Consider the following 18,505-nt stretch of genomic DNA (forward strand, 5'->3'; position numbering starts at 1 on the left):
GTTGTGTCATAGGTTTTAAGCTCTTCATATGACTAGGAAAAGACATCTTTATAATGTTTGAGAAGATTAACTTATTTGTCTTTTGTTTCCTTAGGTAATTATGCTGAAATTTTTACATTTCTGATTTCTTCATTGGTTCCAATATTACAATCTTCAACATCCTCTTGTTGTGAAATTGATAATGAAGTTTTTGAAACATCATTATTGTCCAAAAGTTTTTCAAGAGGAATTAAACCTTTTGGAATGTAATTGTTAGGCAATTGAATGATATTATGATCAGCCATCTTATGATTTAATTGTGAAGTTTCATTTTCATTACTTGACTTATGGTCAATGATTTGTTCTACTTCGATTTGTAGAGATGAAATTCATCAATTGTTTGCAAGAAAATATTTAATTGCTCATCATATTCAAAAACTTGCCAATGTTTAAGATTATCAGGGATAGAAGGTCTACACTTAACTTGAATTTGATATTGCAATTGCATTGGATCAGGAATTTTGAAAGAGTTAGCAAAGACTGCTAAAGAGTCTACATAATTTTTTTCATCTCTAGGGATTGTTGTAATGTTAAAAGCTTTAATGTAATTATCCACCATACCTCATTTCGATAAGATCTAAGCCTAGGATGTTTTTCTTGGCATAGATTTATTACTTGTTTTACAATTAATTCTGAGTCGCTAAATACACTTAAGTTTTGGACTTTCATACTTTTAGCTAAATCTAGTCCTAAAAGTAAGGCTTCATACTCTGTTACATTGTTTGTAACATCAAAGTCTAACTTAAAAGAATGAGTTATATTTTCTTTATCTGAAGACATAAGTACAATTCCAGTGTCAACTCCATCTTTGGAAAAGGATCCATCGAAGTATAACTTCCAAACATCAGTTTTTATACATTTAGGTTTATTCACAATTTGTTCAATGCTAAGTTGAGAATTTTGGAGATCATTAGTTGGTAAAGTAAAACATCCAAAATCTTGATAAAAAACATAAATAGGATTATTTATTGCTTGATTAGCTTTACAAACAGTATTAATAAATCTCACCTCTCTGTATAATTTAAGATGTTCTCCCTCATAAACAGGAATTGTAGCAAAATACATATCCATTTGCAAACTTCCCCCTCACTTGTCACAACAAGATCCGGACAATAACATTCCAAATTTTGGGGGAATATTTGTAACAACAATGTCTAAAACTACACTCTTAACAGGGTTCTGAGCAAGAGTTACAACTAAATCCTTAATTAATCCAAGGCAAAGTACCTTATTTGAATCAAAGGTATATAAATCATGATAAGGTCTTGTGATCTATAGTTGAAGCTGGTCCATAGTTACTTTAGGCATTATATTGTGAGAGGCCCCAGAATCTAACATGCAATTATATAAGAGAAAATCATGAATCTTCAAAGTAACATAGAAGGGAGGAACATTTTCATCAATCATATCAGAACTAGGACCAAAAACCACTGAAGGTTTTTCATCCTGTAAACTAATCACATCTCCCTCAGCATCAATACTTGAGGATTGAATCCATTTTGACACTTGATTCTTGTAACCTGGGTTTTTGGAGAGTTCAGATAATGGAATGGGAATCTTGACTCTCTCTAATTCTTTCTCCACATTAAAAGTTGTAGGAATAGTCTTTTCAAATGTGCTATGTTCATTTGGTTAAATCATTTAATGGTTGAATTAGTGTTGTTTGTATTTCAGTTATTTTAACCGGCGGTCCATTAATAGTGACATTTTTAGTTGGTCTACCAGGTCCTAGTCTTGGTCTCAAATCATATCTTCTGTTTAATTCTGCAATAAGAAATTCAGAAAAGGCCTGATATTTAGAAACTTCAGAAGTCTCTTGATTTTGAGCTAAAGATTGATCATGAGAAATTGGAACTATAACATTTTGTAATGAAGGATCATCAAAATAATTAACATCATTTGTAGCTAAAGGACCAGTCTCTTTAGGTTCTTGATCATCAATCATTAGTGAGGGTTGAATTTGTTGATTAGTATTAGGTCTTTGCAGAATTTCAGGTTCAAAAGGTCTTTTATATTGAACTTGAGGTCTATTTGATGTTGGTTGAGCTATTCTAGGTTTTGCTTCCATTTTTGAAATTCTATTAGAAATATTTCTTAATAAAGTAATTTCATCTATTTTATGATCCTCACTCTTACTTTTATATGAAGAAGTTCCTTCTTCCCTAGCTTTTATTTTTCTTTTAGCCTTTTCTGCCTTTGCTTTAAGTTTGGTTGGTGCTGATCTATTAGCCTCAACTTCAATGCCATTGGTCTGCATGTCTTTTAGGGTGACAAATGTTCTTTCTCTAAACATAACAATAAAATCATCATCAAAACCTTTAGAAAATCTAACTTTAGCTGTAATCATTGATGGTTTACAGTCTGGTGACATTTTATTATAAATTTTATTAAATCGTTTTATAAATCAGCCTCAGGTTCACCAAGATTTCATTTTATATCATCAAATTTTGTAAGATAGCAAACAAGATCCTTTTTAACTCCCCACTGGTTTTTAAAGTTAGTAATCAATTCATTCCAAGTAGGGATAGAATGAGATTGTAATTATCTAAACCAAATCCTAACACTTTCCTCAAGAGATTGAACAAATAGCCTCATGTACACATATTCATGCTCTATATTCATATTATTAGCAAAGTCTAAAAGGGTAGCTAAATGATTGTCAGCAAACAAGCCAGTTTCGGCATTGAACCTAGGTAAGCGCTTTATATATCCATCTGGAAAATTGTTAAGCTGGCCAGGAAGGACTAATGCTGCATAACGAGCCTGAATGATAGGTTGAAAACTAGCCATTTGATTAGGTGAGGATGAAGATGAACTTTGAGGAGATGGAGAAGGTGAGGATGAAATTGAACTTATGGGAGATGAAGGAGGTGAAGATGATTGGGTATAATTTCTAGAAGTTTTTATTAGTGGTGCTTTTATAACTAAATCCTGCACTTCTGGACCAAATTTTCCTTCACTTTCAAATAAAGTATTAGTATAAACATAGAAGTTATCTTCAAATATAGAAGACGTAGATGGATATGTATGAACGATAGAAGAAATGAAATCACTAGGTTTTAACTTATGTAATTATAAACCTAATTTTGCTTCTAATTTTGGAGATTTTGAAAGAGTTTTAGGAATTTGGTAAGACTCTAATTGATAAAGAAGAAGAGATGATTGCAAATCAACCCCTTTATATAAAATGTCTAACACTTTTGGTGGTAGATCTGATAGTTCAGGAGGAATTGGGACAGGTCTAAAAGGATCAGTTTCTGAAACAATTTTAGGTGGAATTGCTACAGGAGCAGAGGTAGAGGCTTCTAATCTTCGTCTTAAAGAGGCAACTCTCACCAGTCTCTCAAGATATGATAATGGAGAATAAAGTTGAGGGTCTGAGAGAGACTTGGTATGCCTGCGTGAAGCCAGTTTTATTTTGTGGAATCGCTAGGTGAATTTTTTTAACCTACTAACCTTTTATTCACCATTAAAAGGAAAGCCTAATCATTGTCCCAGGGAAATATAATTCAAAATTTTTCAATCCGCGACAACGACACCAATATGATGTTGTACCTCTGTAGGTGATTTTAGATTAAGGAATTATGCCAGAGCATCTAAAATGTTTTGTTTGTTTTGGATTTTTGGATGGCCAATGTTCTAAATTATTAAACAGGTGCATTCTCTTAATTACTTATGATATATTAGAAGGGTTGACTCTTGACCTCTAACAGAATTTAGCTTTGAATAGATGTGTAAGGTTGAACTTTAGAAAATATATGATTCATTAAATGTTCAAACAAATTATTTAACTAGTCATATACACATGATGTGTTTTTACAGCCAAACAACATATATCTAAAGCTTAAAGGGAAGTGAAAATTAAAATATGTAGAAGAGCTAATTAAATAGAAATCTCATTTAACTGATCTTTGTAATTGATTATAAATTCATGGAGGTTTTCAAATAAATTGAAATTCAATCTTATCATACCCATAATTCCCATTAATTTCAAACATATGCAGATTTAAACAAAATGAAAATATAAATAACATAGAAGTACTCACAGGGACACAAGTTGTTTCAAGATGAATCCAGAATCCTTCTATTACTTTCAGAAAATAATTTCAGAGGATTACAAGTCTACTCAAGAGTCTATCACAATGGTTCAACCCTTTATACTTTGATCTACAAAGTATTTATACAACTTTCCTAAAAATATCAAGATTAATTTACAAATATTTCATAACTGTATTACAAAAATAGGACTACAAAATAGGAAAATAAAACTACTTAGGCCTCTTGGCACAAAATTCGAGGCTTCTAGTGATGACTGGGTTGAAAAGGTTGTTGTTTTGTTTCTCTTGATGATCATCTGTCCTTTTGTTCCTAAAAACCTGCATCTTGTTGCTGAAAACATGTTGTCTGCTGCTGGAAAACTGATGTCTGTTCAGTCAATGAGCTGGCAAATATTTTCCCATCTTTCTTCATCTGAAATGGAATATTTGATTAACTTTTTGTATGTTTCATCCACTTTAGTGTATTTCTGAAAAGTGGGTTTGACTACAAACAAATGTTTGATTTCATGTTTAATCAATAAATCAAAACTCAAACCTTCAATAAAGGCTTTTCTTATAATAGTCCCCTTAATCTTAAAAAAATCTGGATTTGTCTGTAGCTATAACATGCAATCTGCACTAGTATTCTTCAAGGGGAACCAGACTATCTTCCATTCCTCTTAAACCTGGAAGTCCTTTTTGATGTAGAATATTAAACATTTTGTGGAACTTCTGAATACTAGCTTCTAGATTATGGCATTTATTTTCTAGCTACAACATTAGATTCCTTTTAGTGAGAATCCTTCTCACTTCCAAAATAGTTTCCGTTATGTCCTCAATTTCATATACTTCCAACTCTTCCCTTGTTTTTGAATTCAGAATTCTAATTAATGTTGTTGCCTCGCCTAGTTTTTGACCCAGGTCTTTCTTTACTTCTACAATTACTTCCTTTGATTTTTCCAATAGTTACTCATGCTCGAAAATAATTTCAATGGAAGGCCACACATTAGTCATAGACTCATTATTATCCATCTAGATGTTTTCTTTGGCCTGTGCAATGGTTTGAGCAATAACAGACTCATTGTCTAGAGTCTCTACTCTTTGAGTTATTCTATGAGTTTTCTAAGGCTCTACTAAGTAAACATTATCAATTTTTAGCTTCTGCTCTTGGATATTGTTGAGTTGAGCCTTCAACTTTTCAATTTCTTGATATTTTATAAACAAATCTCCCATTGCTTTAGCTAAATTAGTTGTTGAGTCTATGGAATATGTCTCCACTGCTATAGCTACTACAATAGAAGTCCCCACAATAGGAGTTGTTGAAGTACCTGCAATAGAAGTTGTTGCTATAGGAATGACTGCTGCCACATCTACTTGTTGTTCTTTTTCCTTCAATAAACTTTCTAGTTCATTATCCTATCTGTAAAAAAAATTCAACGATAATTGTAAACATGATTTCCTTTTCTTTTTCTAACTCACCAAATTCTTTGGTCTGTGGATCTTCGGTAGTAGGGAGCTTTAGTTGTTTTCTCAATGCTTGGATATCAACATTTTTCCTCTTAATCATTTCCTTGATAACTTAACCATTACTGGGATCATATCCCAATTTGATTACTATATCTTCTAAAGATTTTATCTTTGTATCTTTGGCTAGTGATGACATCTTTTCTAGCTTTAATTGGGACTGAATATTATTCATTGAAACCTGTAACATAGATGCTGCCATTGCTGAACTAGTCATGGTGGAGAAAATCATTTCTCCAGCTTGCTTGTGTAGATCAATATGGTCAATAGGAGGAATTTGTTTAGTGTTAAAAGAAAAAACAAATTGTTTGTAATCTTCTACAATTTTTGGAAAATGAACTTTAGGCTCTAGAAGGGCCATCTGAAACTTTCCTTTCTCAGTTTCTAATGTTGAGAGAAGTTTATGTTGGGAAGTTGAAGTTTGCTTCCAGAATTCTGAAAAAGTGGTGGCCTTCAGTGTCTCATTTTTCTTCTTAATTTCCATGTATCAAGCAAAGCTATTTGGTTTTGTAGTAGTATGAGTTAGCTCTCCTGTTTGGATTGATTCTAATGGGTCCTAAATAACTAAAGATACATGAGAGCTTGAGAAAATTTCTTCAACCCTTGTAAATGTCTCAACATAAGGACCTGTTAAAACTAATGTGGTCTGTTCTTGTGAACTCTCTTCCTGAAATGGATCTTCGAGAGGGTTATTTTTATTCTTCTTGTACATTATGAAGTATGTCTGCTAAATTTCTGAAACTAGAGGGGAAATACTTTCCCTTGTCTTCTTGGCATGTTTTTCCTGTGGCACTGGAGTTTGTGAAGTTGTAGAAATGAAAACCTGCTATTCTTCTTCCTGTAATGTATTTTCATGCCACTCCTCCTGGTTCATGTATTGTTCAATATCTAGTCTAGGAGTGTGTGCATAAGGAGTAGTTTTTTGTTCTACCCTTAGCTTAGAAATAATCCCCAAGGGATCATAAGACTAGATAAAACTTAATTTGAATTTCATTTGTTTCAGAAGGAGGTTTGCTTCCTTTGTTGTTGCTTTGGTATTACAAATAAAGGGTCCAATTTGAGCTTTTAACTTAAACTAAGACTTCTTGTTAGCTGACATAAAGTGCATCTCATCCATATCCATCATCTTCCTTATATATTCTAATGCAAAAATCCTAATTGGTACAAATTTAGGCAGTTTGTATGGAGGAAGCTCACATCCATATACTCTAATCTATGTATCATTTTAATACAAGTACCAATCTCCAGTCCTTCTCTGTGCATTGAAATGAAGAATTCTCTTGATTTCAGGGGAAATCCTAGGAACAACATCACTATTGAGCAAACATGAAACCATATATAAAAATTGCTTGGTGTAATCACTGAAGGAAAATTAATTGGTATTCTTCCTTACCAAGGAAGTCCATTGAATTACAGATTGAGGATGACCCTACTCATCTAATTTTTGTAATTGAAATTGGAATTTATGTGTTTGATGAAATAAGAACAGGTATACAAGAACTGACTGATATTTGAAATATCCTTCTATTGAAAAATTCAAGAACTAATCAAGTATTGCTCCATACAAAAAATCATTGTAATTGAAGATCATCGAGGGTTTTTTACTTACTGAAAACACTGACACAAATCCTAAAAGAATCTCATTAACCCACTGATCAATTAGATAACCTAATAGATAGGAAACTAATGAGACAACCTATCTAGTCATTTTTGGGAACATTGAAGAGTGGTATGGAGGATTCTTGGTAATTCTGCATTTTCAAGCAAGAATATTTCAAAAATCTTAGCTCTTTGAGGAAAGGTGAGTTTTTTATATAATTCCATGAGGGAATCTACAAAGAAAGGGTTCAGAGGGGCTAAAGGTTTCACTTGAAGCATTTGGCATATTGACTCTAGGGATATTGTAAACAAAACATCATTATTTTGAGCGATAATAGCTCTTTGGCTTGGGATGTATCTAAAATGGCACCAGGTTACACATTCTGGAAATAAATGGGTCTAGGAAAGGATGAATTGAGGCAGGAAGGAGTTCCACATGCTGAATTCATCACTGGAATCAAGGAATTTCTGTTTGGCCCAATTGTGGAGTTCATATAGGTTGAACTCACATTGGGTTTCGACAATTTTATAGTCATGGTCAACTAGGGGTAATCTATCTAAGTCTATGACAGGGGGCATCATTGGATTTTCCTCAACCATTTTAGATTTTCCTTTGGAAGACATGCTGAAAGCATAATTAGGTAAAAGGTGATGATTACCTGTTAATTAGCAAATTTCTGCAGTGATGAAAAAAACACTTTTGATGGTGGTCTGGTTGTACTGGGCCGGAGCATTCAACTGATCTGATATTCACCCTATGAATGCCATCAGTTAAAGATATATTAAACTAAGGTATGACAGACTCATGTGCTGGTGTGTGTTCTGTGTTATTTAAACAATGGATCGATCAGATTGCCAATACACAGACAATAAAATGGAGAGACAACAGAGAAATACAGTAAGCAACACAAAGACACAAACAATTTTAATAAGGAGTTCACCCTATTCTCCAGGGCTATGTCTCCAGTCCAACTTCAGTGGTGGCCTTGTTTTATTGTGTCTTTCAGCAAAGAAATTACAATACAGGGACTCAATATGAGTTCTCTTGAAGCAAATTTTGCTTAGCAGGGTGGTTCTTGGATTCCCCAAGCCACTTGGAGTACACAGACTCTTCTTCTTCCTACCAGCTCTGTGACCCTTGGTCTACAGTGGAAAGAGCCAAATGTGATGCTCAGTTCGGATAGATTCCTCTATGGGAAGGCTTGAATCTTCAAGTTCTCTGGTGCTCGACGCTGCCTGTGGTCAGCTCGACCCTCTGTCTCTTCTGCTTGGCTTTACTGTTCTCTGTGTTCAGTCCTCGTTTTAGGGTTCACTGTTCACTGTCTCTCTTGGTCGCTTGGACTCCTCTCAATTTTGACTCCAAATCAACTCTGACTGATTCGATTGTCTCTGTTCATGGCTTTAGCCATTCAATCCCTATGACTGTTCGATTCCTCTTTCGCCTGTGTTGATTCGCCTTCTGCAGCTGCGCTTGAAGTTCCCTACGTTCGGCGTCATCATGAACGCTCAGGGAGTGGCCACTTGTCCTCCTCTAAATGGCACCAGCATGCTTCGTCGGTTGGTTTCTTCAGTTACGCCATGGATGAATCTTTCCTCCACCATGGCAGTCAAGTGGATTCCAAATCCCTTCTAGAACGCAGCTTAATTCCCTGTCGATTCCGCTTCCTCCATCAGGCGCAATCTCAACTGTCTGATCTGAGCCCTCCAAATTCGAAGCCATATGCACGTTTCGCGCGGTTGACTTGCTCGACTGATAGCGCGCGATCAACGACAGTTTTATGTCACCTCTGCTTGCCACACATCGATCGATGTATGGAATCGCTCCGCTCTTGTCCAAAACCTCTTACCATTCAAGGGCACCCCGATCAATACCGCCAGTTTCCAGAGTGCAGGTCCTACCTTTGTACTTTAGCGCTTTTACCTTTTCTGCCCGCGGTCCTCCGGTTCCCAACACGACTAAGTGCTCGAGCTTCCTCCATTTTGGCCCTGTTCCCCCAGCATCAAAAACCTCTTCCTTTTCCCATTCCGGGGCTCCCAGAGGCTACTTTGGCCTCCTGCGTGGTCTCCATGGGCCTCTGTCAGCGCGCTTTGACCGAGGTCCTCATCGTTCCACGTCGATTGCCATGGCCACTGGTTCAGGGTGTTTTTGATACTGTTTTGGATTTCTTTAGAGATTTGTTCGACCTGGTTCAGTCATGGTTCTTGACAGTCTTTCTATGGATCCAATTCGGATCATCAACTTACAAATGAAATGCGTAAAAGAATAGAAGTAAACCATGTGTTTATTTATGGAATGGGAGGATTAACTGTTTGAAGGGGATATTCGTTACGGGAGCGGGATATTTATTACAGGATGGCAACGGTCGAGGAGATTAAATAGATGGATAACAATTAATTGATCGTTGAATGAAAAGTGGACATATGGCGAAGGCAAAGTGGCTTTATCTTTTTGGCATGAGAGGGAATGATCAATAGTGGTTTTTTTTTTGTTGGGGGGGGGGGGGGGGGGGGGGAATGGTAAGTGGTTTATGTAGGGGCAGTTGTAAGTGGTTTATGTGGGGGGGGGGGGGGGGGGGGTGGTCCGAAATGCATGAGGAGAAACACGTTGCATTGGCAACTTATTTGAAACAACTTTTTAGAACCCCACCCCCCCCTTTGGTTAAATGTTGGAGGGGGAGGGGGGGGGGGGTGTTGGTGGCAGGTCCAAAGTGCTTTCCCAGTCGTTGATTTGAGTGGGGAGCATCTCAACGGTCGATAAGAGCGCTCTTATTACATAATGCGACAAAACATCAAGTCGACTTTACCAATACTATAATTATTCGTTTAATTATATTTAAACTAATTAAGAAACTAATTAACATAATGTGTGGCATTTAAAATAGTGCACACTTTTTAATATCTCTTGGGATTTATTCATTTTTTTCCATATTCTTTTCTTTTTTTTCATTTTTCTATATACATATTTTTATCCCTTTTCATTTTTTTCATATATATATATATATACTTTATTTCTTTCTTTCTTTCTTTCTTTTTGTAGAAATACTGCAAATTCTCTACAATCTACCTCTTAGACCACTGTAGAAAATCTAACTGTAGATTAACCCGATAATGCAGTATACCAAAGAAAATATTATAACCTACTTCTACTATCAATTTGCGAAAGCTTAAAATATTTGAGCAAGATCAAGTGGAACACATATAACTAGAAAAAGAATCAATGCACATGAAACACAGAAGAATACTCAGGGGAAAGCCTCAGCTAAAAACCCCACTATCTATATTATCATACAAGGTGGAATTATATCAGAATTACACAAAGCTTTAGCTCTCACAGTTAGGCAGCTCTCAGTACAATCCTCCTGGATGCTTACAGGAAAACAAAGCTTCTCACAAGCCTTCTCCTCTACCCTCCAAGCTCCTATTTCCTTGCGCAGTTGCCTCGAGGATGATCTCCTTCACCCAGTGTAACACTGCTCTCACACACTGCTCTAACACACTGTCAAAACTGCGCAATCCTCAAGGAACCTTATCTTGACTGCATGGATGAGTTTCCTTTATAGGAAAACACATGCAATTGATAGTAACCTGTCCTTGACATTTAGCTCAACTGGGTCTTTCTCAGAATAGACATGCATGAGTTTCTGATGAGAGAATATTTAGTTATCTAGAGTACACTAGTTGGATGCATGAATGCATTAACTGACTGAACTCACAATTAGTTCCTCAAACAGTTTGGAACTAATTTAACTAGACTTAACTCAGTAAACTAAGCTAACTAATTACAACTCAAATATAACTCAATCTTATCTCCTTAATTAAGGGATAATCTCCTTAATTTAAGGGATAACCGTTGCATGACTTCACAAAGACTTCTAGCTTGAATTTCTCCAACTAATTAACTCAAGATGAATTAATTAATTATTTTTCAAGCAGCTGGTGAGACTATATTCGAATTTTAATTCAAGGACAAATTAAAATTGGAATATACTGGATTGTATTTTTATCATTTCTTGTTGCTATTATTAATACTTTTTTCAACAAAGAAATGTAAAATACAGGGTAAGTTACAACAAGAGCCAAGAAAGTAGAGTTAATAGTTCCTGTGATGTATCCGCGGGTCCGAGATTCTTCGACCAACGCCAGGAGACTATGTCCCATCAAATCAAAAAAATGTATGTAAAACTCCACAGTCCAACTGTTCGGACTGGGCATTTGTCCTTGGAAAAATATTTAAGGAGTAGTAGAATTTCAGCCAACTCAACCAGACAATAGAGGGAATCATTAGCTATTTCATCGAACATTTTTGGGTAATATTCTAATCCCAGATTTGATCCATATAATCAACATCTTCTCTAGCTCCGTAGAATGAATCAAAGTGATTGAGAGCCTCTCTTTTAATTTTAGAAGTGGAATGCTTAATATGTCTGTCCTCAACTTCTTTGTGCCAAATAGCATTATACTATCCTCTAAGATTAGCATATTTGTGGACAAACTTAGTGTTGTCATCTCCCTCCCCTCGAAGTCAAATTTCTCTGCTTTTGAGCATCCAAGTGATCTCTTGTATCTTCAAAATTTCCTTCTTCCTGGCTTCCAGAGTCATCAAACGTTCCAAATCCTGACCAATAGGCAGTCTATGTTCCAGCTCTACCCTGAACCGAGAGATATCACCCGTGATTTCTTTCAATTCATTAATCATCTTCTTTTTCTTTTTCCTTTCCCACTTCCTAATCATGCTCTTAATGATATCAAGTTTATGGGACATTGCCCACATCTCCGAATCAGTGGTAGTCCCATCAACTTCCATCCAGGTTAACTTAACCAACTCCAAATAACCATCATCCTGCAACCATATCCTATTAAACTTAAACGAGATCCCAAGACAGAACTGCTCCTTCCTCCATTGTAGGATTATGGGAAGATGGTCTGAAATGTATGCCCAATTTCACATTACCAAGAATCTCCACCAGATTTTCATGTACAAGGAAACGATCTAGTTTCTTCCCAATGTGATCTTGCCCCTCTCGATGGTTATTCCATGTAGGCGAGAGGGGACACGGGAAAATGTCAACCATATGATGCTCTGCAAAAAGATTATAAAGCCCATCAACCAACAAATCCAATCTGTAATGAATACCCCATGACTCTTAAGCCAGAAGAGTTACATTATAGTCGTCCGTCGTTATCAAACCGCTAATATTAAGTAAATCACATCTCTGCATGTGATCCCAAAATGCAATGTGTCCCCTACATGGCACATATAAGTTGAGAAGATGTACACAACAAGAAGTCCCCTGAAAATGTTCAGATAGGAGGATGCCCGTAAAAAGGATAAAAGCATGGAAACACGTTCAATGGGGATCCCACATGGCAATAAAACCTCTAGACAAGCCAACAGAGCTAACTTCAATGGTGTGCCAGGAAGGGTATATCTCCCAAAAATATGTGATTGCCCTGGTGGAATCAGTGAGAGTTTCTTATATTAGAATGACAAATCGGCGCGTTGACTGAATCAAATGTCCAAGGCACAATTGTTTGGAGTGATCCCCCAAACCTCTCATATTCATAGAAAGAATGTTCATCATGTGATCCTTTGTGCAGGCATCATTGCTCCAAGGGCCCAAGATTTAGATGATACTAATATTGGAACATCTAATAAACCAACTTTTTTATCAAATAGAGGATGTTCAGAAGTGAGGCGACCACGAAAGTGTCTAATTCCTTTCTTACAAGTTTTGTGAACTGTGATGTTGCTGGCCGAAGCCAGATTGATGTGAGGGGAAGAAGGAAGGGTATCTCCCTTGTGAAATGAAAGCAATTTGATATCGATGGTAGGGTTGAGAAGGAGGAATTCCATGTCGCTCCCCACAGAGTTATGAGGGGAGGAAATAGGGTTCGGATCATTGGGATGGAGAGAGGGAGGTAGAGGGGGTGGGGGGGGGGGGGGGAGCTAGTTCTAAGAGGGGCATGGAAGGGAGACGCCCGAATCAGGGATGGACAAGGGAGGAGATGGGGGGGACTCCCGCACAAAAGGATCAATCCAAGGGGGAGCATTCTCAGAGGACATAAATTGTCCCTACGCGGAGGGGTAGGAATTCAAAGCAACAGGGCCCGATGAGAAATCCATTATATCAAGAGGGGGTGGGGGGGGGGGGGCTCAGAAATATGCACAGAATTCGGGACCAACGGAGAAGGAGAGGGAGAAGATGAACGAGGCATAGAAGTGACATAAACTACAGAGTGCTCATGAAAGGAAAAAGGACTACCTTCGGATGAATCATCAATATCCCGCATCGCAAAATGGTGATGTTGCCCCCGGAACAACCAAACCAGCACCATGATGCAACCTTATGCTCTTGACCCTAGCCCGGGCAACTACTCATCAGATGACCAATATGATGAAAATTGAGGCATTTGAAGGGGATTCTCAAGTAGTCAATCAAACGAACTATTGTACACTTCATCAAACAAACTATTGTTTTCTTTACTTGCATACACACCAACACTCAAAATTTGTAGGAGTCAACATTTGCCATTTGAATCCCTTCCGTTATTACATATATTATAACTTCTCTCTTTGCAACTCCATTGTTGCAAGACTACTGTTAATGTTCACACTTTTTTTTCTCATGCGGGATGTCTCACTCAACATTATGTCCACATTATCTCCTCCTCTTTCTTTCTTATGCTAGTTGCCTAGCCTAATGTTCCATCTACATATTCACTTTCAACAAAATGAAATTTTCAAAACCACATGCACACTACCTTAATTGGTGATTTTGTCGACATATTCACTTATCCACAAATGCAGATTACCTTAATGGATGACTTTGTTGATCTGTTCACTTCCCCACAAAATGAAAATCAGGAAGACATACTTCAACATATGTCCTCTTCAAGTAGAATACCTTCACTTGATTTTCAATATATTTTCTTATAGCATTACTTCAACTTCATTGGCAACATTTTTTTACAATCTACTTCTCCCCTCTTAAATCAACATATCCAATAACTTCTCTTTAACATCTCATGCTTTCCAAGGTATATTTATATTTACTTCACCAACTCTATTATGCTCCTACCCATATCATTTCTTACTGTGATACCACTTAATGCAAATGTCCATTAACCCCTATATTGAACTTAATAGTTAAGAACATATATTTCCTAGGTCACATGTTCAAATTTAGAACAAGGTCAAATATATACACTTTTATAAACTTTAATAGTTAAAATTTACATGGAAATGTTCCTCTCACGAATTAAAAAACCTCATAAAACAATTTAATGTGTAACTTATTGTGACCCTAAATATTAAAAAATTAAAAAATTAAATTATTATTATTATTTTTTTTCCCATAGGAAAGAACTGAGCTGATCAACCCCTAAGGGGATCAAGCCCCGCAACCTACTTGTTAAGCCTAACCCCAAACCAGGGTTGAGGAAAATTGACCCTGTGACCTCTCGATGGGCGAGATACTTTAACAATGGGGATTTGACGGTTGAACTAACCCTTAAAACTAATTAAATTATTATTATTATTGAAAATACAATATTAAATATTATTAATTTATTAACGTGACCATGAAGTCAGCGGAGATATTAATTTCCCATCTATTCAAAACTGAACCTCAACTAACCAACTGGAAAAACGGACTAAATTAATTGTACTGTTTTAGTCCAGTGAAGCTTTAAATCGAAGACGAAGGTAGCTTGACGTGCAGCATATTAGGGAGCCATTGGATGAGTCGCGCGTATTGTGGTCGGTGACCTTTTTTTCGTGCAACACGCGCTAATACTGTGAATTGGCATTTGTGGATTGGTACGCGCTAATATTTCAACTTTGGTGTCTGAGTTTCTGGAGAAGGATCTTAGAAGAGGTTAGTCCTATCAAGTTCTGGTTGTTTATTTCCTGTTGGACCCGTGAGTAGTTTATCTGAATTTAGTAAGTGTCGGTTCTTAGAAGAGAGATTTGCCTATATAAATGCTTGATCTGAATTCTGGTATGATTTATTTCCAGAGAATTTGCTTTTATTGAAAGCATATTCTCCTTGGAATCGTTATCTCTGTTTTTATGTAAATGCGTTTGGTAAAATCGTGAACAATTTGCAGTATATTCAATGTCGCGTAACACTATGTTTGATATTAAATTCGATGTTTAATGTTCCTCCTATGATCTGTCACTGTCTAATCCCTAACAATTCGCATTTAGAGCATGATGTTTTTCTAAGTAATGTCCATATTTCTTGGATTGGAAGTTTGAAGCCGAATCATTAGCAGAAAAATCAAAATTTAAGTGATGAATTGTACATTTCATTTTGAAATCGCGGCCCGATCAGAGCTGTTCTTCTTATTACTCAGCTGAAAATGTACTATATAACACCGTTTTTTCTTGGGGTTTTGGCTTTCCTGAGAACATGCAAGGATGTAGAAAATTGCAATCAGTTGAAAATGTACTATAATACGGTATTTTCTTGGGGTTTTGGCTTCCCTGAGAACATGCAATGATGTAGAAAATTGTTCAAGATAGTTGACAGCTGGGATCTAATATTTTATTTCAAAATTTTGTGGTATTTTATTCAAAGTTTAGCTGCATCCAATATTTGATCTTAAAATTGAAATTTTAAACAGCTGTGGGCATATTTGGGCAGACAAAGAGGAATACAAGATGGTGAAGGTCTGCTGCATCGGAGCAGGGTATGTGGGTGGCCCCACCATGGCTGTGATAGCTCTGAAATGCCCCGCCATTGAAGTCGTAGTAGTTGACATCTCTAAGCCTCGGATTGATGCGTGGAACAGCGATCAGCTTCCGATCTATGAACCTGGCCTTGATGAAGTTGTCAAAGCCTGCAGGGGAAAAAACCTCTTTTTCAGTTCCGATGTTGAGAAGCATGTTGCTGAAGCCGACATTGTGTTCGTTTCAGTAAACACCCCCACGAAGACAAGAGGCCTCGGCCATGGAAAAGCTGCAGATCTGACCTACTGGGAAAGCGCGGCTAGAATGATAGCCGATGTTTCTAAATCAGACAAAATTGTCGTTGAGAAATCCACAGTTCCTGTTAAAACAGCTGAGGCAATTGAAAAGATTTTAACCCACAACAGCAAGGGAATTAATTATCAAATTCTTTCTAACCCTGAGTTTCTTGCAGAGGGAACCGCTATAAACGACCTGTTGAAACCTGACCGCGTACTCATCGGAGGCCGAGAGACTCCTGAAGGGAAAAAAGCAGTGGAGGCCCTTAAAGCTGTATATGCCAATTGGGTTCCAAGGGATAACATTATTACAACCAACTTATGGTCTGCAGAGCTCTCCAAGTTGGCAGCAAATGCCTTTCTAGCCCAAAGGATTTCATCTGTGAATGCCATGTCTGCTCTCTGTGAAGCCACTGGGGCCAACATCTCCGAGGTCGCACATGCTGTGGGCAAAGACTTAAGGATTGGTCCACGTTTCTTGAATGCCAGTGTTGGTTTCGGTGGATCTTGCTTCCAGAAGGACATTCTGAATTTGGTGTACATTTGTGAATGCAATGGACTTCAAGAGGTTTCCAATTACTGGAAACGTGTAGTCAAGATCAACGACTATCAAAAATCTAGATTCGTCAATCGCGTGGTTTCATCCATGTTTAACACGGTCTCTGGAAAGAAGATTGCCATTCTCGGATTTGCCTTCAAGAAAGATACAGGGGACACTAGAGAAACCCCTGCCATTGATGTTTGCAAGGGACTTCTGGGGGACAAGGCCATTCTCAGCATCTATGATCCTCAAGTCACAGAGGATCAGATTCAAAGAGATCTTTCCATGAATAAATTTGATTGGGACCATCCTGCTCATCTGCAGCCCATGAGCCCTTCTGCGTTCAAGCAAGTGACCGTTGTGTGGGATGCTTACGAAGCAGCCAAAGATGCTCATGGGGTTTGTATTGTTACGGAGTGGGATGAATTCAGGAATTTGGATTATCAGAGAATCTATGACAACATGCAGAAGCCCGCATTCATTTTTGATGGTCGCAACATTGTCAATGTGGAACAGCTTAGGAAGATTGGTTTCATTGTTTATTCAATTGGCAAGCCTCTAGACCCTTGGGTTAAGGATTTGCCTATATCAGCATAGCTTGGCCCATTATTTGCCATATGGAACAGTAGATGAAGGGTTCTCGGAATATTTTGGTCGGTTCATGCAAATTGAGAGTATTTTCTGTCATTAGGCTCTGGTAATATATAGGATATAATATTTAAATTACTAGAATTGCAGAGGGATCTTTGAATTTGTCCAACTTTTCAGAGTGGATGCTGAAACTCCTGCTTCTTGGAATTTTATATTATATTAGAAGGATTCTTTTCTGCTGAATAACAGCGGAATGTCATGTATTTGCTCTTTCTATTATGATATTTTTTTATGACTAATTTCAATGATCTTGTGCTGTATTATCCTGAACCAGTCTGAATTGATTTGGGAATGAACTCATTAGTCTGCCTGTATTAAACACAACAACAAACAAAAGGACGCTATGAAGTTGCTATTTTGATGGTTGACAACTTCCCAAGTAATCTCACAAACAGTGTAATAACTGTGTCTGAAGGAATGAGAGTCAAATTGGCAGGTTATTAGGTCATTGCTGATAATAAACCTTAGTATAATCAATCTTGATACAACAATTTCGGTAAGAAAAATTTGCAGCAAAGCTGAGCTGTTTCTCACCAACAAATATGGGTTGAGCTGCGAGCTTAATTAAAATTCCCTATTCAAGTATTTTGATGAATTACAATGTAGTGACCAATATTCCTTCTGTAAATTTTATATTCGTAGTAACTGTTGAGGATTTTAACAAGCAAGAATCATTCACATTTGGGTGGGAAATGAAAGAAATATAGAAAATTGAAATCAGAAGAAGCAATGGAACCCCAAATTTTGATTTTTTTTTTAAATAATTACAGTTTCGGGTATGGCCATCATTAAGACGGTGATTATATTTTAGTGTTTAAAATTCCACAAGAATGGAAATCTGTAACTTGCTTTAGTCATTTAATTTACTGAATGTCTGAATGCAATTAAGTTGACCTATTTAAAATCCAGGAATAAGCTCCATGTGGGGTTGGAAAATCTTACAGTCAGTGTGAAGGAATGTGCAATTATTGATGACTTCTTAGTAGAATGTCAAGAAATCATCCATCTCCAATGGACATGCTGTTTTGTCAAAAATCTCTTGTAACAAGCTATCAGAGTTGGATGTCGAAAATATATCAAGATAAATTTAAGGAGATGCATATTTCAAATAAGAACAAGTAAAACGAAAGATCCTCAAAGTATT

The 18,505-nt window shown here is 36.8% G+C and overlaps 1 protein-coding gene across 8 annotated transcripts in view; it reads left to right on the forward strand.

Annotated features, from left to right (window-relative positions):
* Positions 1-17,609, forward strand: part of LOC149262528 (UDP-glucose 6-dehydrogenase 5) — a 234,392-nt gene extending 216,783 nt beyond the window's left edge. The window contains exons 1-2 of one of the 8 annotated variants that reach the window (XM_089424876.1): positions 14,848-15,076; positions 15,848-17,609. In XM_089424876.1, the coding sequence (XP_089281002.1) occupies positions 15,865-17,307 (1,443 nt within the window). In that variant the 5' untranslated portion in view covers positions 14,848-15,076; positions 15,848-15,864 and the 3' untranslated portion in view covers positions 17,308-17,609. Of the gene's footprint in view, positions 1-14,847; positions 15,200-15,827 lie in introns of those variants that run through there. The other 7 variants (XM_089424873.1, XM_089424870.1, XM_089424879.1 and 4 more) reach the window with 7 other exon arrangements.
* Positions 17,610-18,505: the final 896 nt, after the last annotated feature.

Source organism: Pinus tabuliformis, chromosome 6 (assembly GCF_031772625.1).
Source record: "Pinus tabuliformis cultivar Carrire ecotype Pingquan chromosome 6, CPIR1, whole genome shotgun sequence".
NCBI classification, from domain to species: Eukaryota; Viridiplantae; Streptophyta; class Pinopsida; order Pinales; family Pinaceae; genus Pinus; species Pinus tabuliformis.